The 27,657-nt window shown below is 36.4% G+C and overlaps 2 protein-coding genes across 2 annotated transcripts; both read right to left on the bottom strand.

The window, feature by feature from the left end:
- Positions 1-1,809: 1,809 nt before the first annotated feature.
- GCG (glucagon) lies at positions 1,810-6,567 on the bottom strand (the record flags this gene model as incomplete). Its single annotated transcript, XM_084229612.1, has 4 exons — positions 1,810-1,957; positions 3,041-3,178; positions 4,774-4,935; positions 6,479-6,567. The coding sequence occupies 4 exons, from the start codon at positions 6,565-6,567 to the stop codon at positions 1,810-1,812; spliced, it is 537 nt and encodes a 178-aa protein (XP_084085738.1).
- Positions 6,568-7,080: 513 nt separating this feature from the next.
- LOC311186198 (GMP reductase 1-like) lies at positions 7,081-18,280 on the bottom strand (the record flags this gene model as incomplete). Its single annotated transcript, XM_084257080.1, has 4 exons — positions 7,081-7,162; positions 9,288-9,457; positions 12,065-12,190; positions 17,609-18,280. The coding sequence occupies 4 exons, from the start codon at positions 18,278-18,280 to the stop codon at positions 7,081-7,083; spliced, it is 1,050 nt and encodes a 349-aa protein (XP_084113206.1).
- Between the last annotated feature and the right edge of the window lie 9,377 nt (positions 18,281-27,657).

Consider the following 27,657-nt stretch of genomic DNA (forward strand, 5'->3'; position numbering starts at 1 on the left):
GCTGTTAGTAGAGCTATGGTGGTAATCACATCGCAATATGTGAAATGTATGAAGTCAAAATGATGTACACCTTTTACTTACACAGTATTCGATGTCAATTATCTCTCAATTAAAAAAGAGAGAGAGTGAAAGAGTTGGCAGTATTGTATATGCAAAAAACAGTCTCTGGCATAGCAATCAGCACCAGGCTGGTCAAGATATTGGACACTGCAAGACAAGCTAGACAACGGAACAGGGCACAACAGGTAAACTTAAATGGCTGCAGGTGCCAGGTAAGTAAGATGTGAGATGTATAAGAAAAGTGGGCCAGTACAAAGTTCCTACTTTTGTACATTGGGTAGGTGAGAGTAGGGGGGAGGGAGGGAGCAGGTTGCACAACAGTAAGCTAAAAAGCATGTGACACTTCAGTAGGTGGTAGCTGCTACTCAACCTCAGTAGAAATTTTTAAAGGGAAGCTAGAAATTATTATTTTTATATAAAATACCATATTTTAAAATTTTGCCTCAAAATATCAGAGCACCAGGCTGCTATTCAAAATACAAGGCAAGTCTGGACACCAGATTTGATTCATGGGCTACCAACTTAGGAAAAAATATTCAGAAGAAATGGGGACAAACAAAGAAAAGAGAAAACAATGATAAAGAAGCTTGAAAGCTTTATTTATGTTCTATCTTTAACATATTGAAAGCAGAGCAGTTTTATGACAAAAGTTTTGAGAAGGAAATTCTCTTTCTAGTCTCACCACTATAGCTACCAGTCCTTCCCTTATCCTATTTTTATTATTAAGCAGATAAATTGTGATTGGGATAATTTATATATACAAATTATATAATAGGAAAACAATTTCATTGCTAATTGTAAGCAGGTTAGGACAATTTATCCAAAATAAGAAAAACATAACAGAATCCTGTACTTTGTATTTTAAAACTGATATTTTAGCAATATTTTGACAATGATTTATTCAATTTACAATCTTTTGGCTACACAATATTAAAAGAATATTGGCATGCAAAGCAATATGACTTCAGAATACACCTCTTAAATTTACACAACTTAAAATTTCAAACATTCCATGTTGCTGGCAGATGATCTTGTGAAGATGATCTTGAATAGTGACATACTTATTTCCTAGAGATAAAAAAAAAAAGAGAGAGAGAATGATTTTATGTGGCTGTAAGACCCAGCTGCTATACTTAACTTAGACAGGAATTATTTTCATTGATTTATTTTGATGAAAGTAATTTATCAGTCCTTCATTCTATAAATCCTTTTCATTCAATTGTATTCTTAGGTATTTACATTCAGAGATGACTTATCCTAAACATACTCTACTGAAATATTAATATAATGTTTATCAATAATTATTAAAAGTAATTAACTATAACCCATCAAGATACATAATTTTTGGTTGATCTTTTTTTTTAGATTTTTACTACTGTGCTTATTACATTAAGTATATAATACCATGTATACTGGTATTTTATACCATGATAAAATTTCAACATATATATAGTAATTTGCAATGTGACATTAATATATAAATGACTTAACATTTCCGTGTTTTATTCATATCTGTGCTCTGAATGCCTCATCCTTTATTGACATTCAAGAAGTACTTTTTTAAAAAAGTAAATGGGTGAATGGATAAAACTCTAATAATCAAAAATGAATATAATAATGCACTTTTAAATGATTCATAACTTTGATCATATACCAAGAGAATGAAGATTCCTTTATAGCGAGCAACCTATAGCAGTATGATAGTAATTTCAGAGGTTCACATGGTTTTGAGAATGAACTAAAATGCAGTCACCTGTCAGTAATTTTGGTTTGAAGCAACCAGTTTATAAAATCCCGGGTGGCAAGATTATCAAGCACTGTGTTCATTTCATCAGAGAAAGAGCCATCCGCATGTCTGCGGTTAAGTTCTTCAACCATGGCTACTTCTTCTGGGAAACTAATAAATACAGAAATAAAGTTGGTATTTAGTTAAAAGTTTTCAGTAAATGTTTATTGATTGTCCATCACAAAGAGCACGTGTGAAGGTCATTAAGGAAACATTAAGTTTCTATTTACAGAGCACGTGTAAACAGCCTCACAGAAGCCTGCATGTCGGAAAGGGAGTTATTTAGGTGGTAAAGAGCACAGTTGGGGTCAGAAACCAAACTTCTAGAAAGTCATGTCCTCTTCCATACTCCTGGTGCTTTAACATTTTCAGGGTATCGGCAACACAGAAATTACTGTTGAGATGATTAATTTGTCTGTAATTCCAAAAGTATATACACTGTGAAAGCTGACGATTATCAAAACAAACTTGTAAAATGCAGTATGAAAAAATGAAAATTTTGTCTGTTACGTTTTCTCTTTGATCGGCTTAACATTGCAGAATTTTTGGTATTCCTTTAAAATACTAAAAAATATTCTCAACTGAAACGACTATTTTACCATTGGTTTTTGTATTTTTGGTTGTTAATATTTAAAAAATTAGTCACAATGCCAGTTTTCTTTTGTGTTGAGATCTCTTTACGTTTCAGTAAGCTTGTCTTAAGTCTTGTTATAAAAACAGAGTTGACATGAGTTGAACATGAGCTTGAGAGAATGAGATAGGTCGGGGGTCTGTTGTGTTAAAATCCAAGGAAGTCAAACTTAAAGTTTTCTGAATTATTTCCTTCTTTTTTCCTTATCCCTAGTTTTCCTGGGACAATCCTGGTTTAAGCTTACTGTCCTGGTGTTGTCATCAAAAGCACTCTTGAAAAGTGTCCTGCATTCACAAGTTAATCCCTTAACTATAACACAACTACCATAGGGAATAAAAATGTAACCTGTTTGACGCTATTATTCATACTTGCTACCAAGGCCAAAATAAATTAGATGTTTATATATACTGTATCACTGTCTTCTGCAAATAGGAGTTATTTCCTTACTTTGAGAGACTATACTAATTGCTTCTTTAATCCAGATCCATATATAAATAACTCTTGTCTAGGTTTTCAGCATCAAGCAACGAAAATAAATGTTAAATAAGAATATTCAGACTTACTCTCTCCTTCCTCGGCCTTTCACCAGCCAAGCAATGAATTCCTTGGCAGCTTGGCCTTCCAAATAAGAACTTACATCACTGGTAAAGGTCCCTTCAGCATGTCTCTCAAATTCATCATGACGTTTGGCAATGTTATTCCTGAAGGAAATGTGAAAGTTAAATTGAAGATCTGTCTCTTTAGCAATATGGTTCTCACCTATAAGCAGTGGCAGCTTTGGGTTCGGGATTCTACGTAGGAGGAGCGTAGGGAGATAGGATGGCTGGGAGGTTTGTCTTGAAGCTACATTAATTATCTGTGTTGAAGATAGATGAGAGAACGCTAAATCTCCGCCACTCCACCCAGCACAGCCATTTTTACCCTGTCCTGCTTCAATGTGTCATTAATTATTAAAGCTGTGTTTACTTTAGTCTTGATAAATATGACTTTCCGATGAGATATGCTAGTGCAAAAAAGGCAGTTATTTGAAATTCCAATGTAAGAGGTCAGAGTTAATTGATTCAAGGGAAAGCAAAGGATCATCTCAAAATGTCATGTAGAGGACCACATGATAATGGACTAAAGAAAATGTGTGGTCTGCTAGCCATGGAGGAAAGCTAAGAAGATGGCCATGTCACTTTCAGTATGTGCTGAGTGCTCCATGGATGTGGTTGACTAGCTGTCCTCAATCGCCCTGGGATTATTACCCCTGAAAGGTCTTATCTTAAACACACAACAGAAAAGGGCTGACAGTAAGGATTCCTTTACATTAATTTACCAAGTCGTGGCATTTCCTTTCTAGGAAAGAAGACAGCTGTTTTCATTTTTTCCAAATTTGTGATTTCTTACATTTCGCCAGTGATCTCACTTGTCCTTCACAGGAACTTCCCTCACGGTCTGCCCTGACCAAGACCATCTTTCCTGCTGTTGTAGCCTCACTTGAAGCTCTAGCTTACCGCTCTGTCTCTCTTATTCCTCCTGCTGGCTTATGTTCATTCTCTCTCACTTTTTCTTCTCCATTCTATCCAGGCAAATATATGCCCTTTTCCTGATTTGCAGATTCATTTAGCTACTTTGTATGCATAAATCCCTTCCCCTTATGGGCCACCCTCCAAAGAAATTGTGAAATTCCACCATCTCTGTGAAGCCCTTGCGGATGATTTCCTCCAGTAGCCTAGATGCAGCAAAAAACCCAACACTGTCAAAGAAATTCCAACATTAAAATGTATGCTTTACGACAAGCTTGTGTTCTTATTTGCCTTCTTTTCTCTTTATGCTGAGGAGTGAGGCTGTAATTTTAAATGTGTATCTTGGATTGTATTCCACAAGAAAATGACTGCATCTGTTTCTATTCCTTACCATTATTAACTTGGCTGAGGGATATTTTCAATGTGATCAAAGTTACTACCTTGAGCCCTGCAAGAGTATGTTGAATTTACTCCGTCATGTGGTCTGAAATTAAACCCTTTCTCTCAAAGGTCACAAAAGTCAGCTCTTGATTTCAAAGGAAATTGGGCAAAAGAGTAAATATTACAAAGATCACAGTTTGGAAAATAAAGTCTATGTCCCATTGGAGGGTGGGAGAGTGTTCTGAGAAGTAAATGAATGGAATATTCAGAGAATGACGTCCCCAATCTTGAAAATCATTAAAACTGGAGGAGTTTATGGGCACTATTTGAGCAGGATAACTTAAGAAATTCTGGGGATATTTTAAACATATTTATGTGTACATTTCTGACCAAGGTCAGACTCTTACTTGTTCCTCTTAGTGTTCATCAACCACTGCACAAAATCCTGGGCACGCCTAGAGTCCAGATACTTGCTGTAGTCACTGGTGAATGTTCCCTGTGAATGGCGCTTGTCTTCATTCATCTGATCCGGGTCATTGAGTGGGTCTGTCTGGGGAGCTGGGAATGATCTGTAAAGAATGGTGATTGGTACAACAAAATATCTTCGCAACACTGGATTTACTTATTAAGTATTTTATCTGTAAAATTCAGCTTTGGGCATTTCAATAGGTAGTCGAGAGACCGTTGCTTGTCATGGGATTCCCATAGTTTTATTAAAGTTGAATACACCTCAATTTCAGCAACAGATTTTTTTCAACTGGCTCCTCCCCCTCCCAATAGTATTAAATAAACCATAATTCAAATAATTCATTTACTCATGATTATGCTAACAATGACAGGAGAGAGCAATGACTTGAATATTTTAAATGAGTGAAGGATCCCAAATTATTTGTTTGGACAGCAGATATGTTCCCAAGTCTGTTTTGCGTATATTAATATTTTTAAAAAGTGGTGCAATTACCCAATTACGTGGTAGTTAATGTAGAACCAAGACAATTCAAAGTTCAAAGAAAGATGAGCAAAAGCACATGTGCTCATTTGAAACTGAATAATGGGCAATCCACATGTCAGTAATCAACAGTTGGTTGACATGGAAAATATGGGAAAATATTCAATGTGATTAATACCGTTAAATGGAAATGAGATTCTATTTTTTTTTTACCTGTCAAATTAACAAAGATTAAATTTGAGGGGAAATATCGTGAGAGGACTGTTTCTATACTGCCGATGGGGAATGTACACGTGTATAATTTTCCTGAAAATAAGTTGGCAAGATAGTATATAAGAGATTTAAGCTCATTTAAACCCTTTGACATAATAATTTTGCTACTAGAAATCCATCCTCAGAAAAGAGTGAGACACGTAGGGGAAAATGTCATTTGCACTACTCCTTGTGCAAAAATTTGAATAACTGTTAAGTGTTCAATATAGGAGGAACAGTTAAATAAGTACATTTATGAGATGTAATAGTATGTAGCCATTAACTACTATACATCTAATAATATTTTTAGTGATAGTAAGAAAAGCTAACAGTATAATTCCAAGAGTAAAAATACAACACAAAGCTATATATAATAATCTGAGGTCTATTTCCATGCAGGACACACACACACACACAAACACACACACACAGAGGAGAAGAACATACTAGATTTCAAAATTATGAATAGTTTTCTCTGGACAATGAATTTTGAATACTTAAGTTTTTTACATATTTTTTATATTTCCTGTCATGAACGTGTAGGACATTTACAATTAGCAAGAAACAATGTTATTTTTAAATGGAATAGAAAAGAGAAAAAGTTGGTATAAGTAATGAAAATAATGTACTATGTATGTGAGCAGTGAATGGATGGATGGATTGTATCAACTGAAGATTTCAAAGAACCATAATTATCCATAGGACACATTTTCAACATGCCTGTTCTTGGGGTTATGAAACAACATACACTTTGGTTTATACTCCAGAAAAGTCTTATCACAATGATATTTAATATATGAAAATTGCTTACAGTAGTTACTCTAAATTACTGAGCTATTCATGAGCCATTATTTTTCTAAGGTGTCTTCTAACCCCAGTGCTATTTGAGTTCTAATCTAAAGATTTAGTACCTGGCTTTCTCCTCTGTATCTTGAAGGGAACGTTGCCAGCTGCCTTGTACCAGCATAAACAATCCAGCCACAAAGTAAATGGTCTTCATTTTTGCTGTCTGTTGGAACATAGAGTTGGGGTGGGGGGGGTGGGCATGTTGGTCTAAATTAGTATTTTGACTAAATAAATATTGTAAATTGAAAGAACAAGTGAATTAATTTTATTCTGATTATATCTCCAGCTTCATTTTAAAGAGGATATATTATTCCCCCAGGTATTTTTTTGTGGCAAAAAAAGGATACAAAAGATATGTTCCACCATTAAGATTTTTCATTAGTATAGGGCACTTCTGTTAATGATTAGAAGGCTCACTTCCAGACTCAAAATTAAAAATGTCCACGATAAACATTAAAATATCCACTGTAGATGATATGCTACATATGGTTAGCCTGAATGGCACCTTATCCATAATGCCTCCCCCTTCACTATCAGTCTGGCTTTCAATTAATAGTCCTTCACTTCCAAGCATTTACATTATACTGCATTTCAACCATCTTAAAGCAGCCTCAGGCTACAACTTGGCATACCAGCTGTCGGTTCAGATGTATTATTCATTTATATTTTAAATAGTGTAACTTGGTCTAGACTTTGTAATTATAAAGCGGCCAACAGATTTGAGGTATTTTAGGGTGCTTTGACCTGTTCTAAATTAAAGAAAAAAATCATTTTAAAGACAAGCAATTTGCAACAAGAACTAATGCTTCTGGCAACTTGAACAATCACAACTAAGAAACTAAGAGATCACTGTCATAAGGAAAATTAATGCTTGCTTTGAAGTCTTGGAAGTCCCTCGGATGTTTTATAATTGGACTTAGTCCAGGACACGTCATTCGTCATTCACTGCTAGTGACACCCTAGACCTGGTTGTAGGATACACCTGGTTGCCTGTCCTCATATCACAAGCAGATGCTCTGTGAAGCTAGAGGCTGCCAAGGACATGGTGCTGCGGTGCAGATGGGTGGGGGCACCGTGAAGTAGGGCAGAGTCCCCACGGGGCTAGTGCCTCTATTTTCTGAATAGAAACCTCGTTCAATATTGCCCTGGACTTTCTCTGCTACTTTCAAGTCTGACCATGTTTACTGTGAGAAGTGGGGATTTTAATCCAAGTTTGATTATGCTTATCCATAAATAATTTGAAAAGAGTATTTTTAGCAAAAGGCATTTGGTTTGAAATAAAGATTTTACAAATATAATTTTTCACTATCAATCTTTTCTTTAACATCTTAGCCATATTTGCTAGATATCTTTGGCACTAAAACATGGAGATTGGAAGAACTACCATGGTATTTTTTTTCTTTGAAATGCTGTCTTTTTAGATTAAGTGGACAATGAGACATAGCAAGACAATAGAAATTATATATTCAATGCTTTTCATTCATCAACATCAAATTACTAATTTTGTGTTTTGTTGTGCTTCAGTTTACCTAGTCAGTAAGCTTTGGCAATCTTGCCATGGATCTAGGTAGAGTATTCCGATTATGATTTGCAATCATAAATTCATGCTTTCAGGAAGAGACAAACACAGAAGTGAAAAGTCAGAACCCCCTGCAGGCAGTAAAATGAGTCCTATTGGAAGCAGGCACTCATTTTGTGGAAGTCTACAGAATTGTGAAAAAATGAAGAATAAGGTTAATTGTTTAAATACCACTACTGAGAAAACAAATCTATGTATAGTATCAGAATGTTATTCAATACAAGAAAATTTCCCAAGTATCTCCACCCCCTGCAATTTAATTTAGGTATTGTAAAAAGAGAATCTGAAGTTTTGTAAGAAATAACACATTTCCATCCAAATTTAGGAGGAAACTATGATAACAATAATATTCCCTTTTTAAAAAGTTTTCTTTTGAAAGATTAGACTTAGGCAAGTTGACATTATATCATGCCCCTAAATACATCAAATACTTTTTAAACTGGTCAGCTCATTTCCGCACAGGTTCTTAAGATGTGGAAAAAACACTGGACTTTGCAGTTGACTCCATTGAGGATCGTTGTAAAATTGTGCTTTGTCCTTATGAACTTAAAAAGGTAGAAGATCTGTTTTGTTTTTCTAAAGAGATTTACGAAAATTTCATTTCAGAACATGAGTATGTTTTATTTACAACTATTAGTCCTCAATAATAAGTAAATAATTATTAATCTGTGGTTTTACTCAGCTTCATCCAAAGAATTATATATCAATGATATTTGTTCTCCACACCAAATAAGTTGTATTTTACTTACAAAGAGCTGATTTCATGGACTTTGGTTTTTTGATAGACTTATTATAAATTTGAATATTTGAAATATGATGTTGATTCGGTTCTTCTGGAAAACCAATGAGCTTTCATTGATGAGGAGCAATTGCTGTGATAGCCTCCCTAATGGACACATTTCTGCTGAATTAAAAGGCGCCTTCTGTTCAAAGTAATATATGCATTTATCAAATCCAAGAAAATGTTTATTTTTCAAAATGCTATCACTTATTTTTAAAATGCAGTTACCATAACAGTTAAATCTTCTTAAAGTGCATTGATTTGAATCTGTTTTCTTTCTATTTTATATCTTTGCATTGGGTGACTTCTCTCACTCACTTTATAACTTCACTATATTGAAGTAAATGGACATGCATTTTATATCACCTTTTTAATCTCAATTATGCTCAGTGTATTATTATCAATAAAGTATAAAATGAAAAAAACAAATCTTTGAGTCATAATATTTTACCCCCTTAAAAACTAATATCCTTAAATCAAGATTAATAATCTTACAATCATTCAGTAATCTTACCTTCTGACCGTGGGAGGAAGAACAGAGCAGGTGGAGAGAGAGCGAGCTCTCTGTAGAACTTTGGATGTGCTGGTCTTGAGCTCTGTACTCCTGCACCAAAGCTCACTGCTTTTATATACTCTCCAGTGTTTAGCCTCACAGATATTACGCTGACAATATAAATTTCTCATCTGTAAATAATGGGTTTTTGTTACGAACGATTTCACTCGCCCACTCACTTTGCTCATCAGCATTCTTCGCTTACATTGGGTGGGACCTCAGAGATGAGGAAACTTTTTATTTACTCTCTGTCTTTTTTTTTTTTTGATTGAGAATAGAAAGGGCAGCTTGGAAATTCACCTTTTATTCAGTCAACCATGAAAATCAGGTAAATACTCTAAAGTGAATTTTGATGCTGATGACAGAAAAAAAATGACATTGTCACGTCAAACCCCACTTTGAGTAACACCTCATGTGATTCTTAACACGTCCTTCTGTTTGCTATCTAGTTATGATGAATTTTTTCTGAATATACGTAATTCATCTACTAAACAATAAATCAGTCACTCAGAATACCTTGATGAAGAGTCTTCTTATCCCCACTACATGGAATTTACTTATATAATTTTGGTGGGGAATTTTAAAGAATATGAATTAAGACCCTATATTTCTTGGTGCAATAAATTGGAACAAGGCAGAAAAGATAAAGCAAAATCAGTATTAAAATCCAGGATAAGTGATGCTGTTAAGGCAAGATTTAGTATTTTTTTTCTTGTAATGGATATTAAAGGCTAATAAAATAAGAGATACACATCAGCGTGACAAAACTGATGATGAGCACAGAAACAAATCATTGTATTCTTTATTGATAAGAAAGCTGGAGCCTAATTTGCAACAGTAAGGTTGGAGGAATGCTGTTGAGATGAGGTGAACACTGTCCTAATTCCTGAACTTTGTGATCTACCACTTAGGACTCGAGTGATCCATAGGATTTAGCAGGACTGAGTCTGTTCACTGCGGAGAAAGAAAAATGAAAAACAACTGAACAAATAGCATTGGGCAGTGTTTGTGTAATTAGATTTTCATCTCTCTGCTATCAACAAGCTGTGTGACCTGAGGTAAGTCATAGTCCCTTTTGCCTCAGCTTCCTGATTTGTTAAACGAGACAGTTGGCTAAATGACTCTTCTGAAACGAAAATCTGATTACATCTGATGACATCATTTCAACATTTCCCAACTAGATTCAATGTTCTAATACAATCAAGTGTGTGACAAAGCTGATGACGAGCACAGAAGTAAATCATTGAGGTAATTGGAGAGACATTCCCAGTAGCTTAAAGTGTTAAATTTGTGGGTTGGATGCTCTGTTGGATATAGCATATTTAAAGTCAACAGAGATAAATTCTATGTGAAACTGGGAGACTGAAGTAGAGCTTTTTTGTGTGTGTCGGTGACTATTGATGATAGAAAGTCTTGCTCTTCGAAGTTTGGCCCTTTGGCCCAAGTTGCAGCATAAACTGCGAGCTTACTAAAAATGCAGAATCTTTGGTCCAAACACAGACTTACTGAATAACAATTTGCATTTCACTAAGACTCCCAGGCAATTTGTATACCAATTAGAGTTTGAGAAGGTATGGCTTTACATAAAATATCCAGCTCATTTTCCTCACTTTCTCCCTGATACCTGCAATTTTGACCTGAGGACAGTTTTTTAGCACTACCAGCAGAGGGGGTGAGAGAGCAGAGAACGTGGCACACCTCACTGCCCTCTGCATTACAATTATAAATACAGTGAAGACATGAAAGTGTGGATTAGTTTAATATGTTATCAAATTGTTCTCGCTAGCCTCAATTCTCATAAGTATAGTGGCTATATTTTATTGTTTGGCATTCCCTTTGCAATTTGAACAAATGTTTCTTTGCCAGCTTCTACCTGCCTGCCTGCCTGTCTGTCTCTTTACTTTCTAAATACTACCAATTTGGGGAGTGTCCTAAGAAAGCTCTTGGGATGATGTATTTATTTATTTATTTATTTATTTATTTATTTTTTTTTTATAGAGGCATGCTTTATTTATTTGTTTGCTGGTTTGTTTGTTTGTTTTGTTTTTACATGCACTGGGTACAGTCAGAAGCGCGGGAGGGTGAGAGAATTCACCAGAGCCAGAGCAGGGAGCAGAGCAGGCAGAAGGTCCGAAGTACACTGCTGAGGGGAGCAGCGGGCGGCAGGAGAGGTCTGCACGCCATGTGGGACCCTCCTCTGGTGGCCGGGGAGCAGCCGGGGATCGAACCGGCGTCGCAGAGGCCGCGCGCAGTTTCGCAACCCAGCGCTCAACCGCTGCGCCACCGGGGAGGCCCGGGATGATGTATTTAAAAACCATTACATGGTGGAGGATTATTGGTGCTTTGGTGGTGGGTGTTGTGTGAAAACAAACATTTATAGAGGTGTGAACCTATACACCTAAAACATACACAGTATTGAAAGCCAACATTACCTGAATAAACGATTATAATAAAGTAAAATCAAAATCAACAAGCAACTATAAACCAGGGACACACTACAGGGGGGAGAGAAGGAAGTAGGATCAAAACCAGGGTGGTGGGAATTGTATGGGGACTATAACCAAGATGAAAATGCATATATTGTGCAAAAATGATGTAACAAATATATAAAATAAAAATAAAAATAAAAAATAAATTGCAATCATAAAATACAAAAACAAAAACAAAACACAACACCTGACATCTCAGTCAATACAGCCTACCAATATCTACCTACAAAATGTGTTTCTTTCCCTCACTCCCACTTGCTTTCTAGTATTTCGGACGTGACTACCCCAAGTTCTTTTAGCAACTTCCTCTAGCTTCACCTCCAGTCCACCAACCCCTAATTCTTGGAGTTCCCCAACACCATTCTGATAAGCATTCTGAGAATGCAGAAACATTAAGAGAATTGCTATATAGAATACTGCTTCCTCTCTTGGAAGGGCAATGTAATAGGCAATGTATTGTCAGAAATTAAGACAAACATTAAGTGTAATTTGGACATCTGTGTCTTCTTTCATTGACTGTCCCAACACAGCCTCCACTTGGTGTCATTGCACTTATTCAGGTCTTTAGACACAAGACAGGAATAAGTATGGCCCTTTATATATAGAAATATTGTTTAAAAGGTTGTATGGAAGCAGGAATTTTCTGAGACAATTCCTTTCCCATCAGGCAGTATGGGGGTTCCTGGTAATGACAGGTGTGTTGCCATACAATAGCTGTTCTATGCCTTTCTGAAAGGTCAGTTTGACTTGGTATACATGATGTACCACATAGTTATCAAATGAGTTGAGTGCAAAAACTTACATTAAGTTTTAAGATAAAAAAGCTACTTAGTCAAAGATTTCTTCCTTGCTTTATGATGCTTAGGATGGGGGACAATTCTCACAGACTGATGATCTGGGCCATTCCTTTGGGCCACATGCTTAGAAGGGTCCTATGTTTGACTTAATACTTCACTCTTAACCTGTTGAAATTCTTAATTCTATTTGAACATGACTTCAGGTTTTTGTCTTACATTGGTCACACAAATTATGTAACTGGTCCTACTTAGGACCTCACCTTAGAAAATCACTGGGTAATTTTTTTCAACTGTTCATGTTTTTCAACTGTTCATAACACTTACTTTGAAATGTTGGAGAATATAAAGATCCAAGTTCACGGTGCACTCTGGTGGCAAGACTGGACATGGGGGATTCTCTTATTGATGGGAGCATAGTATGTCACCACCCTTATGGGGGGCACTGTGGCAATATTATCAAAATTGCAAATAACTATAACCCTTCATCATATAAGGCTAAAGCACAATTCTGAAAATTTATCTCATGTGTATTTCTACATCTCTATGTGATGATGTGCTACAAGGTTCTTCACTGCCGCACTGTGTATATTAGTAACAGGTTGTAGTCAATCCAGCAGTGTTTAGAAAAAGAACGAGGAAGTTCTTCATTTGCCAATATTGAAAGACTCCAAGATAATGCTGCTAGGTGAAAATAAGGAGTTGCATTGTAAATATATAGTAGACTACCTTTTGCATTAGAAGAGAGGGAGACAAATATATGTTTATTTGCTCACAGCTGTGTGGAAGCAGACCCGAGAAATCAATAATATATACTTACCTGTAGGAGGCAGTAGGGAAGACAGAAACAAAACACTTCTCAATATATATTTGTTACACTGCTTGGAATTTTTTGCAATTTAATTATCTCTTTACAACAAAAATAAATGCGATTTAAAAGGCAGTGATAACATTATAGTGACTTTGGGGGAAACATTAAACTTTAAAGCTAAATATACAACTATCCTTTGACCTAGCAAATCCACTCTAGGTATTTTACCCAAGAGAAACGAAAGCATATGTCCACAAAATTGAGTAGTACAAAAATGACCAAAATAGCTTTGTTTACAATAGCTAAAAATTGAAAACAAACAAACTGTCCATCAGCAAAGAGAAAAGATAAACTGTGGTCCTGAATTCATGCAGTAAAATACTACTCAGCAACAATAACAAGAAAGAATCAATAACTGATACTGGCAGCAAAGTGGATGAATTGCACAGATAATGCTGAGCAAAAAAAACTCTGGCACAAAAACCCAAAGTACTGTATGAATCCATTTATGAAAGTTGAAGAACAGGCAAAAATAAGGTTAAAAATCCCCAGTACTGTGGTTGCCTCTTGGAAGAGAAAGGGAGAGGACTATTTAGCAAGAAAGTTTGTGGAGAGATTTAAATACTATTATGAAAGAGGTTTGCTTACTCAGGTATGTCCCATTGTCCAAACAATCAGCTAAAATTTGTGATTTCACGTCACATAAATTTTAGCTAAAAGACAAAAATAGTGAAGAGGTGCAGCGTACAGGTATAACTAATACAAGTATGACGGAATCATGATTAACTGTTGGAATTAACTGATGAGTAAACAGGGTTCACTGTTTACCCAAGAGAAACTTTACAGAAATGTTGGAAAATTTCCAAGCTAAAAAGTTAAACTGCTAATAGAATCAGCACCTTTTGAAGGTAGAGAGTGCGATCCTTCAGTTACTAATTACGAGCTGGCTGAAGTGAAAGAAGTTGGGAGACACAGAGCAGCTAGTCGGTACAGAGACAAGATGGCAGAGGCTGGGCCTGGGCTGAGGAAACTTAGCTGCAACAGAGCCACCATTTGGAGGTGATGGAATAATGATGAAGCTCTGCTCTTCTCAGTCTTTAAGATCTGTCTTGAGCGTGCGCCCTGCTCTGTTACCTAAGACTTCCTAGTGCATTTGACTCATTTTTGTTTCTTGGAGGTAATCCTCTCCATGTGCCATTCTCTTCCCAGGTTAGAACAGTTTTCTGCAAAAAAAAGCATCTTGTGAAAATGGGTGTAAGCCATCGAAAGGTTAAAAAATAATAATTCTATATTGCACACAAGAGAAAAGTTTATCTTGAGATTATTTTTAGTTTTGAAGGAAAAAAAGCGGTCGTTTCACAATAGTCTTGAAATTTGAAAAACTGAGTACGTAGAATATTGAGTGTGATCATCAGATCCCCTATCCTCACTAAGCCTGATGTATTTGGTTCAGGGATGCAGGGGAATAAAGGAAAAACTTCCAGGAGAAGTTCTGAGTTTGCCAGAGGATGGGAGAAATATCCCTATGAGAGATACTGAAGAAGCGGTTCACGACCCATCCATCTGGGATGATTTCGAGGAAGCCTGGCAGGTGCAGAAGATTCAGTGAGCACATCAGTGGACAGTCTTCCCGCCCTGAGGCTCTGAGACCCTGGAGATGTCCCCGCCACCAGTTTGAGCTGGAACTTTGCATGCCGTGATTTTATCTTTTGCTAGATTCCTGGTATAATGAGATGTTTAAAATTGTTCTAAGTTTCGGTTGTTATTTTTATTCATAAAGGGAACAAGAAAGAGAAAACAAAATCACATTTGTACAAAATAATCTTATCTCATAATTTATAAGCAGAATATATATTTATATGTATAAATACATATATATCATTGAATACATGTGTTATGCTTCTATTTTTTCGCATATTGTAGCTATAAAAAACAAACCATATGTCATTACATTTATCCAACCTCTTGCTCATCTGGAAAGACTTTTTTTCTTCAAGCTTCTAAGAGTCTTTAATGTGAACCAATTAAAACATTGCAATTTTTCAAAGGCGATGTAAAAGGAAGTAACTTCAGCCATTAGAAAATTTAAAAGTTGAAATCTGTATACTAAAAAAATGCAGAAAATGTAAAATGGAACTATAAACAGTTTTTCCTAGCATTATGCCTGTAATCAGATTTACCCCCTGCCTGAAACTCGCTCAGTGTGGTCAACTCATATTTTATCACATGTATTGTAAAGATATGCCCTGTTTTTTGGTGGTATTGAAATGCAATAAGCATAAAGTGGAGGATAATTTATAAAGCCCTTTAGGCTAATATCCTATTTTTAAGTATTCAACTGTACTTTAATCCTATTACTGATAAATACGCCATGCTGTCAGAGGTAATAAAGAGTGACTTTTTCACTACCATTTAATTAAAACTTTTTTTGAACAAACGGTGTAGTTGATTTATCAAATGCCAAAATTAAAAAGGTACTTGGGGTAATAGATACTTTACATATGGAGGGGTGTTTGGTCGCATGGTACTTGTTAATCACAACTGATTCACATTTGTTTTAGGCACTCGGGAGTATCTAGGTTTCAGATTTTACTAGGAAGACATGTGGGGGGCGGGGAGGGGAGGAAGGGGGCGGGGTGGCGGAGCGAGGGGAGATCTGGAGCATAGAGCATAGCAGAGCAGCAGGCACAGAGAGAAGAGACCTTCTGCTGCTCCACATGCGCTCTAGCTCCACGCCCCCTTATGGGCCTAACTCCCACGCACCTATGCGGGTAGCTCCCTGGCCGAGACTTGAACTCAGGTCGCAGCGGTGAGAGCGCTGAGACTATCCCCTAGGTCATGCTGGAGGCCCCGCCAGGGGCTTAATTAAATGGAGCCTTTAACCTTTATTAGGAGGCTTCAGGAGAACTACTGACAGCTGCTTCTCCAGCAAGTCAGAAGAGACTATGGCTGCCCTTCCCTTCCCTCGGTGATCATCACTGTCTCCTCCTAGGGCCCGTGGGCGCTGAGGGAAGATGGCTTTCAGCGGCACCTCCATGTCTTCATCGGTGACAAGAGGAGGCAAAGTATGGGGATTTTTCAATTCTAAAACAAGTATCTTTCATGGGTGAATCAGAAGAAAAACCTACACAGTTCAGAAAGTAATCAGGATTGTACTGATCCTGAAAGATTTCTTTTGTGATGATCATGTGTAAAATCAATATTTAGTAGAAGTTTCTAGAGATTTAAGTCCACAGACTTCTGATGTCCTCATGGAATAATGAATCCTCTTAGCGAGCTGAAGAGACTCAACAAAAACAAAGTAAATAATCCAGTCACAAAATGGGCAGAAGAGCCAAAAAGGAACTTCTCCAAAGAGGAAATGCCAATGACCAACAGGCACATGAAAAAATGCTCAGCACCACTTGTAATCAGGGAAAAGCAAATCAAAGTACCATGAGACACCATCTCACACCAGCGAGAATGGCACATATTAAAAAAACTAGTAACAACAAATGTTGGCGAGGCTGTGGAGAAAAAAGAACTCTCCGCACTGCTGGTGGGAGTGCAAACTGGTCCAACCACCATGGAGAGCTGTGTGGAGATCTCTGGACCCACCAAACACAGAGCCTCCATATGATCCAGCAATTCCACTCCTAGGTGTTCACCCCAAGGACACAGAAACATCAATTCAAAAGGGCACCTGCACCCCTATGTCTACAGCAGCACTATTTATAATAGTTAAGCTTTGGAAACAACCCAAATGCCCAAAACCAGATGACTGGATCAAGAAGATGTGGTGCATATACACCATGGAACATTATTCAGCACTCAAAAAAGACAAACACATACAATTTGCAGCAACATGGATGGCGCTGGAAGGGACCATGCTCAGCGAAACAAGCCAGAAAGAAGATGAAAAACACCGGATGGTCTCACTCATAGCAGGAACCCAGAAACCAGCAAAGCACCTGTAGTCCATGACCTTAGTCTATCCTTTGCACTTGTTTTCTTCACGTTGTATAGAAGAAATGGATTAAGTAGAAGAAGCCATACATTTCTGGGCATTAAAGAATAGTTTGAGTGGTTGTTCAGAATCATCTTGGAAGGTGCAGTGATTTATCTCTCCATATCCTCCAGATATTTCCTAGCTCGTAAGTGTCTTCTAGTACCACCATCTCTTCTCCCATCAGTATACATTCTGTTTACCCTCCTTGCTCCTAGAAGAGAGATGATGTGCCCCTTGAGGCTGTGGGCAGAGTCTGTGCACTCGATCACGGCGCTCAGCTGGGGGTAGCCCACCCTGGTCTTGGTGCGGGTGGTGCACACGGAACCAGGCCCAACTCCCACTTTGATTATATCTGCTCCAGAAAAAATCAGCTCTTCCACCATCTCGCCTGTCACCACGTTCCCTGCCATAATAGTGTGTTCTGGAAATTTGGCACAGACGAGTTTCACGAATTCCACAAAATGCTCTGAATACCCATTGGCCACATCCAGGCAGATAAACTTGACCTGTGGCACAGCTTCCAGGATGCTGCTCATCTTCTCCAGATCGTTCTTCCCACTGCCAGAGCTGATGGCTATATGCGGCAGACATTCTGGGTGATTCGCGGCAAAGAGCTTCCAGTCATCCAGGGTATAATGCTTATGAATGGCTATAAACATGGAATACTGGGACATCACCACTGCCATCTCGAAGGTCCCCACGGTGTCCATGTTGGCCACGATGATGGGAATCCCTGAGTAGGTCTGCTTCGAGTTCTGAAACGTGAAGGTTCGCTCCAGATCCACCTCGGACCGGCTCTTGAGGCTGCTGCGCTTGGGTCGGAGCAGGACATCCTTGAAGTCCAGCTTGAGGTCCGCATCGATGCGGGGCATGGTGCGGAGGGTCGCGCTCGGCCGTAGCGGCGGCGCCAGCAGCTCCCCCCTGCAGCCTAAAACTCTTTTTTTCTTTATAGAACACAGTAGAATATTAACTAACTAATGCTGCAAAAAGATAGATTCTCCTTTTCATTCTCATAAGTCTGGCCCATGATCACCTGTATCCTCCTCGTAAATAAGGATCAACTAAACTTTGAAGGTCAAAGACCACGACATTTCCACATTTATCTGTAACCCTAACCCTAACCCTAATGCATAGCAGAAAAAAGCGATTTAAGGACTATCTTAAAATTTTGTTTGATTTAGTAAGAACCAATTTCCATCTAGTATTTTTCTGGACGCTTGGCCTATATAAATGTATCATTTATGGCAGCTGATAATGATGAAAACAATCAAGTATAAATTGTATAGAAATTCAGGTTTGTATTTGACTAAACATCTGGGTGAAAGTGTACTAATCATTCATTCCAGTGGTTAGCATGTAACACCAATCACTAGGTGATTGCTTTTTTGTATTTTTCAGTTAGAATTCATATAGAGAATTTTAGGCAACAGACTTAGAAGATAATTTGAATGGAATAAAACATATTTTTGCTGTTTTAGGCCAGATTTTTATGCTTCCTGGATGAGCTAGCTCCTGGAGGTTAGAATTGACTATCATTTCTTGAATGGTTAATAAAGGCAAAGCACTCTGAATATATCATTTTCCAGTGCTCATCAGCCAATGCAAATTAGATATTTTGCCTCCATATTACAAATAACACAGGACCTTAGAACAGGCAACCAAGTTACTGATGGTCATAAGAGATGTGAATGTAGACAATGCTGCCTTTGTCAAGTGAGAGTATCCAAGTTGTCAGGGAAATGGAGACAAGATCTCCTGGCTTCCATGGAATCTGCTTTGACTGCTGACTAAATCCATTCATGCCTGCTAGATGGCTAAGATAGCAGGGCATCTGAAGATTAAATAATTGGCAATTCCAGTGCTTTTTAGTTCAGTTTTTATCGTTTAAGTGTATGAATCTGTGGTTTTTCTGAAGTTTACAATGTTGCATAAGCATCATCACTAATTTTAGAACTTTTTCATCACTGCTAAAAGAAACCTTATATCTATTGCCTATTTCCCAGTTCTTGCTGGTCATCCATTTACATCTGGAAGTTTATGTATTTGTCTGTTGTCTACATTTCATATAAATGGAGTCACTCAGGATGCCTTTTTGTGTTTCACTTCTGTTACTTAGCATAATTATTCTTAAGTTTCATCATTGGTGTCATATGGATTAATACTTCATTCCTTTTTATGATTGAATAAAATAACATGAACATCCCTATCACTTTCCATTAGCCATTCATCAGTTGATGGACATTTGGGTTGTTTTCATTTGGGGGCTATAAAGAATAATGCTGCTGTGAATATTTGAGTATAAGTTTTTGTCTGAACTATTTTTAATTCCCTTAATACCTAGAAGGAGACTTGCTGAGCCCGATGATGACTCTATGTTTACCATTTGAAAAACTGTCAATCTGCTTTTCCAAGTGAATTTTGAGATTCTACGAATCAGATCCATGAGTTTGGGATATGTCACCTGATTGACTTTTCAAGCTTTCAAACACCTGCAGATTTCATTCCTGATGAAAAAGTCAGAGATATTAAAAGAGCAAGGTATAGGAGTGGGACATGTCTTGGCAAACAAGAGAGCTCATCCTTATTGTTTTCTCTATAAAGACATGAAGACAGAACGGGAGTGTAAACACAGAAAGAGGCAGTATAAGGCTTGGTAGTTGAAAAAGTCCCTTTGGAAGAGCTGCTATAATGAGTGCAGATGAGCAGAAAGTTGAAAGAATAGAATTAATTCAGCAATCGGGCAAGGAAATTTCTGACATTTAAGAGGCCTAAGAGTTTGAGGACTTATGAGATGTTAGGTATGGATCAGTAATGACTGAAGGGGTGAATTCCATGGGTTTCCTCTCTTCTGCATCCAGAGGTATGGTGGTGTGACTGACAACTAGTAGAAATAGATATAACAAATTTTATTTTTTTCTTTTCTTGAGCATGAAAATATCTCTTTAGCTGGCAATAAAGATAGATCAATATAAATATTTATAAAACATCCATAAGCCTAATTTCCTAGACTATATTCTTATATCAAAAACTAAGTCTGATTCTAGAAATGATTCCATAATACTTATAGATTCCTTAAACTAAGAATCAATACAAGTAAAATTTTAGAAAACAGATTTTTAAAAAATGCATTGAGATTAAATCCACATAAAATCAACTCTTTCAACGTGATTGGATGGCATTTGGTACATTCAGAATGTTGCACAATAATATTACTTCATTTAGTACCAAAACATTTCAATTGCTTCAAAATAAAACCTCATATCCATCAGGCAGTTTCTCTTCATTTCTTTCTCCCTTCAACCTCTGGCAACCATCAGTCTGCATTCTATCTATACAGATTTATCTATTCTAGATATTTCATAAAAATAGAATCATATGATAGCTTTTTGTACCTATCTAACTTCTTCCACTGAGTGTTTTTGAGGTTCATCCACATTTTAGCATGTATCAATATGTCATTCCTTTTTACAGCTGAATAATATTCCTTTACATCTATGTACCACAATTTCTTCATTCCTTCACCAATTGGTGGACATCTGGGTTGTTTTTACCCCTGGACTCTTAGGAATAATGTTGCTATGAACATGTCTATCCATGTATTTTTTTAAGAACCTTTTTCAGTTCTTTTGGGTATATAGTATATCTAGGAGTAGAATTTCTGGGTTATATAGTAATTTCACAATTAGCTTTTTTGAAGAGCTGCTAAACTGTTTCCCATAGAAGCTGAATCATTTTACTTTCAATTTTACTGAATCATTTTACTTTCAACAGTGTATGAAGATTCCAAATTTTCTACATCCTTATTATTATTTCTGTTCCTTTATAGTCATCATTGTAGGTGTAAAGTGTGGTTTTGATGTGTGTTTCCTTAATGACTAAGGCTGTAGAGAATCTTTTCATGTGTTTGCTGACCATTTGTTTATATTCTTTGGAGAAATGTCTATTCAAGTTTTTTCCCCCATTTTCTAATTGTCTTGTTAAATTGCAAGAGTTCTTTATATATTCTAGATAATAAACCCTAAAAATAAATGTTAATATATGTACATATGTACATACATATGCATTTGTATATATAGCTAAATGTGTATAATATATATACAAACTATGTAAATAATATATATGAAGTTCTTTTTCAAAATGAATAAAATTTTAATAAAAAACTTTATATTTTATTAAGTTATTATCAATTACAATAAAAGTTTCCATGAAGTGGATAAAGTTTCCACTTATTTTCTGGGAAATATGACAACAGGATGATTGGCTATTGCATTATTATTTATAAAGTTTATGACAAAATTTTTACACTTTGATAATGATAGATTCCTAATGGAAATGCCGTGCAAAGATTTGAAATCTAAGTCAAGGAACTAATACTGGAGTTTCCTATGCAGTGTTTCACTAGGCACAACTTTTCACCAAAGAGATTATTTGAACAATATTTTATGACTCTTAATTACTTGAAAAAGTAAATAATGAGAGTAGTCTGGGTTTGTTGTAAGTGCTTTGGCAACCTGGAGGCACATATCGTTTTTTTTTTTTTTTAAAGCACACATCGTTAACTACTAACTAAAACAGAAAAGAGATACAAAATACTTATTTTGTATTTCACATTTCAATTCTGCTTTCTGAAAATTAGAGGAATAAAACTAAGGTTTATAATTTATGCTTTTATTTCTGGAGCCTCTGATCTGGCAGCCTGACCACTATTGGCAAGATGCACCTGATGCCAATTTGGGGGCTACTCTTGTGTGATATCTTTGAAGTTCACCCACACTGCCCCCCTCGATAGATCCATGGTCAAGGTGTGGAATTGGTTGCAAGTGTGGAAAGACACAGTGGAGGGGTAACATCAGAAAGAAGACATTGAAAAGAAATACTGGTGAGTAGGAAAGAGGTGACAGGAAGATTGGGAAGCTAAATATCATTTTGAGTCCACTTATAAGTTGGATTTACATATTGGATAACTTGTCTTCATACACAAAAATTTTCAGAGACACCATGAACAAGATGCAAATGCCATCGAAGTCACTGAGTTGTAGTGGAAGGCATAGACTCCATTTTGAAAGTCGCCCTACAAGTGTTTATTTAAGCAGTCACTTCATGACCACTTCATTAACTGCACATAATTCTAATAATGGCTGATAAGGGCCTGCTACTAGAGTTGTGTTTATTTATACTCTATGATGAAACTTTGATTAATGATGGCAATATGTAACAAAGCCCATCTGAAAAAGCATTCCACATCCTCTTTCTGGAATTCCTGAAAAAGGCAGGTAATGGGATTCTAGAATGTTCAACTCAGCCATGCTGAATGGTCAAATAGAACAAGATAATCTGAAATGTGAAACCTTTGGAAGATATATTTCCAAAGATTTGTTTTTTATGACTCCAAATGTGTAATCTGAATTTAAAGGAATTGACCAACTAGAATTTCAAGGGTTTATAACTCTTCTGATCAAGAAACAGAGACAGTATCTACCATGAGTATCCTTGCTTTGAAATGTGAAGGAAAGCATTAGTAAATGAAATATATTTATTAAGTAAAATATATTTTTAAAAATACTGGTTTTTAAAATGAAATCTGCTAGTGTAATCAATGGCACTTTAGAGATTTATCTGACTTTTTCTAGTCTGAACATTTTGTGCCAAACTCTCTCAATCTGCAATGTTCTGGTGATTCATCGAGAGGCAGCAAGTATCTGAGATAGGACAGGACAGTGGGCTGTGTTTTCTTTTCCTAACCCAAATTATTTTTGTTTCAAAGACCAACCTCTTTTAGATCTCTGGCTAAGATTCAGGTCCTCCCCAACCCATTCTCCTATGTACTATCTGCTGCTGGAAGATTTTTTTCTCTTTGTTTTCAGGGAGAAATAGCAAGTTCCTATTACTGTGTTGCAGAAAGGGCAAGATCTGTTTCCATTATGAAATCACACCTAATAATTTCAGTTTCATGTACTCTCCTGTCACAGAATATGGGAATATAGTCAACATATATTTATCGAGCTCCTCCTACATTATTCCAGAGACTGTCTATCTCTGAGTACAGAGAGGTAAAAGACCGAGAGAGCCATGGCTTATAAGGAGTTTATATGTGAATGGAGGGAAGAGGTAACAAGTACATACCTAAATAAAATAATTTTCATGCTAATAACTGCTATCAACTAAACAAAATTAGAAAGGTGATTCGGAGTTTCTGGCCATGGTAGGAACAATATTAAATCCAGTGACCAGAGCAATTCTAAGGTAGTGACACCTGAGATTTGTTTTTTATGACTCCAAATGTGTAATCTGAATTTAAAGGAATTGACCAACTAGAATTTCAAGGGTTTATAACTCTTCTGATCAAGAAACAGAGACAGTATCTAGGACCTAGATGGCAAGGACATAGATGAAAATCCGAGCAAATCACTTTTCAGGTCTTGAAACAGAAATGTTTGCTCAGCACAAAGAAAGCAGAACAGAGATTAGCATGACTACATTTCGGGGGACTACAGGATTGGTGGGGACAAGGCCAGAGGCAAAGGCCTGTGTAGTACTTAGTGAGTTGTGTATGAAACTGGACAAATGACTGTCCTTGTTCTTCAACCAAACATTTCCCTGCAGTCTGTCTGCCCCAAAAAGTGTTTCCATCACTGCCATCCAGTATTTGTCTCTTCATATGGGTATTAAGATGCAGAAATGAATGACTCAGTTGAGATACAGTGCCAAGGATGAGGACCTGCTCAGGTAGTCATGATGCCAATATTGGTGATTCCTTAAAGGCCACCTTGTTTCAGAAAAAGATCAAGATTCACTTCTCAGTGAATGATGATTCTGATACACTAAATTCATTGACATGGGAAAGAGAGTCTTGGCTTCTGAGTCATATGTTCATTTCTTGAGAGCTAATTTACTGAAAATGATAATTAAAAAGTGATTTATCCTATGCATCTAGCAGACCCCTACAAAATACTTACTGTATTCTAGACATAGTTTACTCTACAAATAGTAACTAATATAAACTTGAAATTACCCACATGAGGTAGAAACTATTAATTATGCCCACTTCACATAGAGTTCTCTCCTATCCTTGGGGGATACATTCCAACACCCAGAGTGCATGCCCTGTAGATACCATATTCTTTTCGATGTATACACACCAATGATGGAGTTTGTTGTATTTATACAATAAGTAATAACAAAATAGGACAATTGTAACAACACTGAAATAAAAGGTGTGAATGTTGTCTCTCTCAAAAAATACCTTATTGTAGGTAAGTATTTTCAGATGGTGGCTGGTGGTTAGAACTGGAACCAAGGAAGGAAAATGGTGACAAAGAGGGGCTGGTGTCTAAGGAAAGTGAAGTAGAAAGAACTTAGGAACATATAACCAAGGCTGCATAACTAGTATGTTGCAAAACTGGAATTCAAATCAGTAGTCTGATTTTGGTATCTGTGCCATTACCTATTACATCTGCTGCCTCTAAAATGAGCTATAATGAACATATTATATTTAAAGGAATTGACATATGAGCTATGTTGTATTTCCTTTGAAAGAAAAGAATTTGTTATATTGCAAAATACCACTTTAATCTTCTGAAGAAAATGAGAGAGCAGCATTATTTCCTGTTAATATATAGAACATCTGCACATATTAAAGCGCCCTCCCTTTTTACTGTCATTTCTTAAAGTTGGAAAGTTAGCTCAGTGCCAGCAAGATAGAATCAAATTTTATGACTTCTTTGAAATTTTCTGTTCTGTCTCTCTGAATATCTGAAAGAATGTTTTAATATCAAACTGAAATCATGGGGACATGGATAGTTTTTTAACATACAAATAAATTTATGTAACTGTAAATGTCTCATTAAGACATTTATTTCAAAAGTTCACCTTTGTAACAGTGAAAAAAATTCCTGCCCCCAATAATTAATGGCTAACAAAGATGTTCCTGTCTTTGCTTGCCAATAAACAAGAACGAAGAAACAAGATAAATTGTCTGACCACTGTGGCATGACCTGAGTCTGATTACCCTTCCTCATTCACAAGATACAGACTCTGTGTAGCCACAGAATGAAGGATGCAATGCAGTACCAAAGGGTATTTGTTAAAGCATATACTGTCAAAGCAATGCTTTAAATAAGTAGAGTAATAGCATTAATTAGAAGCCAGTAGAAGAAAATCATTCTGCTCTAGCTTGCCAAAGACAGTACCTGTGTGTCAAAAGAAGTGTTGATGACCAGCATGTTGCTATTGATGCCAGTAATTGGAGCAGGTGGTCACTAGAGACTTTTGCTGGGAGCCAGATCGTTCTCTCCATGAGTAAGACTGGTAAGGTCCAGGCACTTATTTCTCCCTGAATTAGAAATTATTCTACTTCAAATTGCCTAAGTACCTGTCCACAATACCAAGGAAGTGTATTAGCAGTTTTCCTTTCTCAAACTGAGAATGACTTGCTGTGTTCAAAATTTTTTGATGTTTTATTGAATAAACTCATATAGCTGCTTTATTGGATGAATTAAATATATGTTAGCTTCCTTCTTTCGTCTTTATAAACAGCATAATTGAAAGCATTGTTTTGGTAGAATCTTCTCAGAAGACCACATAATCACCATTTAAATTAGCCCTAATTCATTTTACATTTGCTTATTTTACTGTTAACTTTCCCAGAACTGTATATTTTTTTTACAATTAGAACATCTGAATTTTAATTACATTACCATCAAGAAGCTCATTAAAGTCACTTAATTGGCAACATTTCCAAAAAAACCTTAGCTGGGTTTAATATATTTTAAAGAGTTACTGTCAAAGTATAATTTCACCATTACAAACAGCTTGGCAACAACATTTGCATAAAGATCTGTCAGTTTCTGAAAAATGCTCAAATGTTGGGAAAATCAGATTCGTTAAGTCGCCTTTACTGAAACAGTCTAGAAATGAAGAAATTGCCACATATATTCCTCTTTGTAACCCCTGCAGCACTTAGAACACTGCCATTCACAGCATAGGTATTCAAAAAATCTTTCTTGAATGAAATAAATTATACATTTATTTTGGGGTAGATTTAAAAATATTTTAAGCCTCAAAAAAAGTTTCCTCATTTGTGTTAAATTTAACTAAATACTCATTTTCTTGCTGCTTCTTTCTCATTCACTGTAAGAAATATTAGATGGCTATTTATATTTTTGAAACCTTTTCAAATAGTTTTGGCCAGCTCGGAGGGCAGAATTTAAAATATTCCAAAAAAAAAAAATAGAGATTATTTTTAGGTGGTCTAATACTTTATGATTTCCCTCTTACAAAAACTATGATCCCATCTTGAGAGTACTGATCTCATTAGAATTCGCAGTGCAGTTAATTCTTTTCTCACCTTTATAAGATTGTCAGTGCCTGCCTATAGACACATATCTTGTATAACATAAATTTTTTTGAAGGTCCTGGTGACCAACAGTACCAACAGTATAAAACATTGAAATTGCATTTGTTTAATGAAAGAATGAAAATCTCAAGTTTATGAAATATGAAGAATGATACCTTGCAGCATTGATTAGGCTGCTGGGATACTCCCTCTCCATGTCTCAAATGCAAGAATGAAATGTGGTAAAGGATATTTTCCATTACAATCTAGTTTCATACAATAGGCAAGGTAAGATGTTTTTAAAACATTCCTTTTAGTTTGATATTTCTAATGAAATATCTCCCTTTTGTACTCCATGCACCTTGTATCTTCTAGTCAAAAGAAAAATCTAGTAAAATTTTACAAAAACATGAAATAAAAAAAATTTTCTTTGAGTTGTTATCTTGCTCTCCACTATGCCCTCAAAGTCTTGCACCATGCCTGATATATACTCAATAAATGTTCCTTGGATGAATGAATGAATGAATGAATGAATGAACACATGCTGACAGTCCTGAGGAAGACCAGGCTGATCCTACAGGAGGTGGTCAGGAAGGCCCCATCAGCGATAAAGAGTTCCCTGAACACACAGTTATTCATTCACCGACTGGTGAGCTTCTACCATATATGCTTCGAGACACAGGCTATTAAGATCACGCTGGGAGAGTACTATGCACTAGTACTTTCTGTGGGGAAGGAAATGTTCTACATCTAATAAACAATATTATATGTAAACAATAGAAAATCACTGGAGGTTTCTGTATGGGAAAATGACCCAATTAGATTTGTCTTTGATGTTTCCTCTATGGCAGTGGGAATAAAGGCCTGAGACTGGAGACATCTTATTGAAAGTTGGTATTAGTTGATATTTTCCAC

The sequence above is a fragment of the Talpa europaea genome (assembly GCF_964194135.1).
Source record: "Talpa europaea genome assembly, chromosome: 1".
In the NCBI taxonomy this organism is placed as follows: domain Eukaryota; kingdom Metazoa; phylum Chordata; class Mammalia; order Eulipotyphla; family Talpidae; genus Talpa; species Talpa europaea.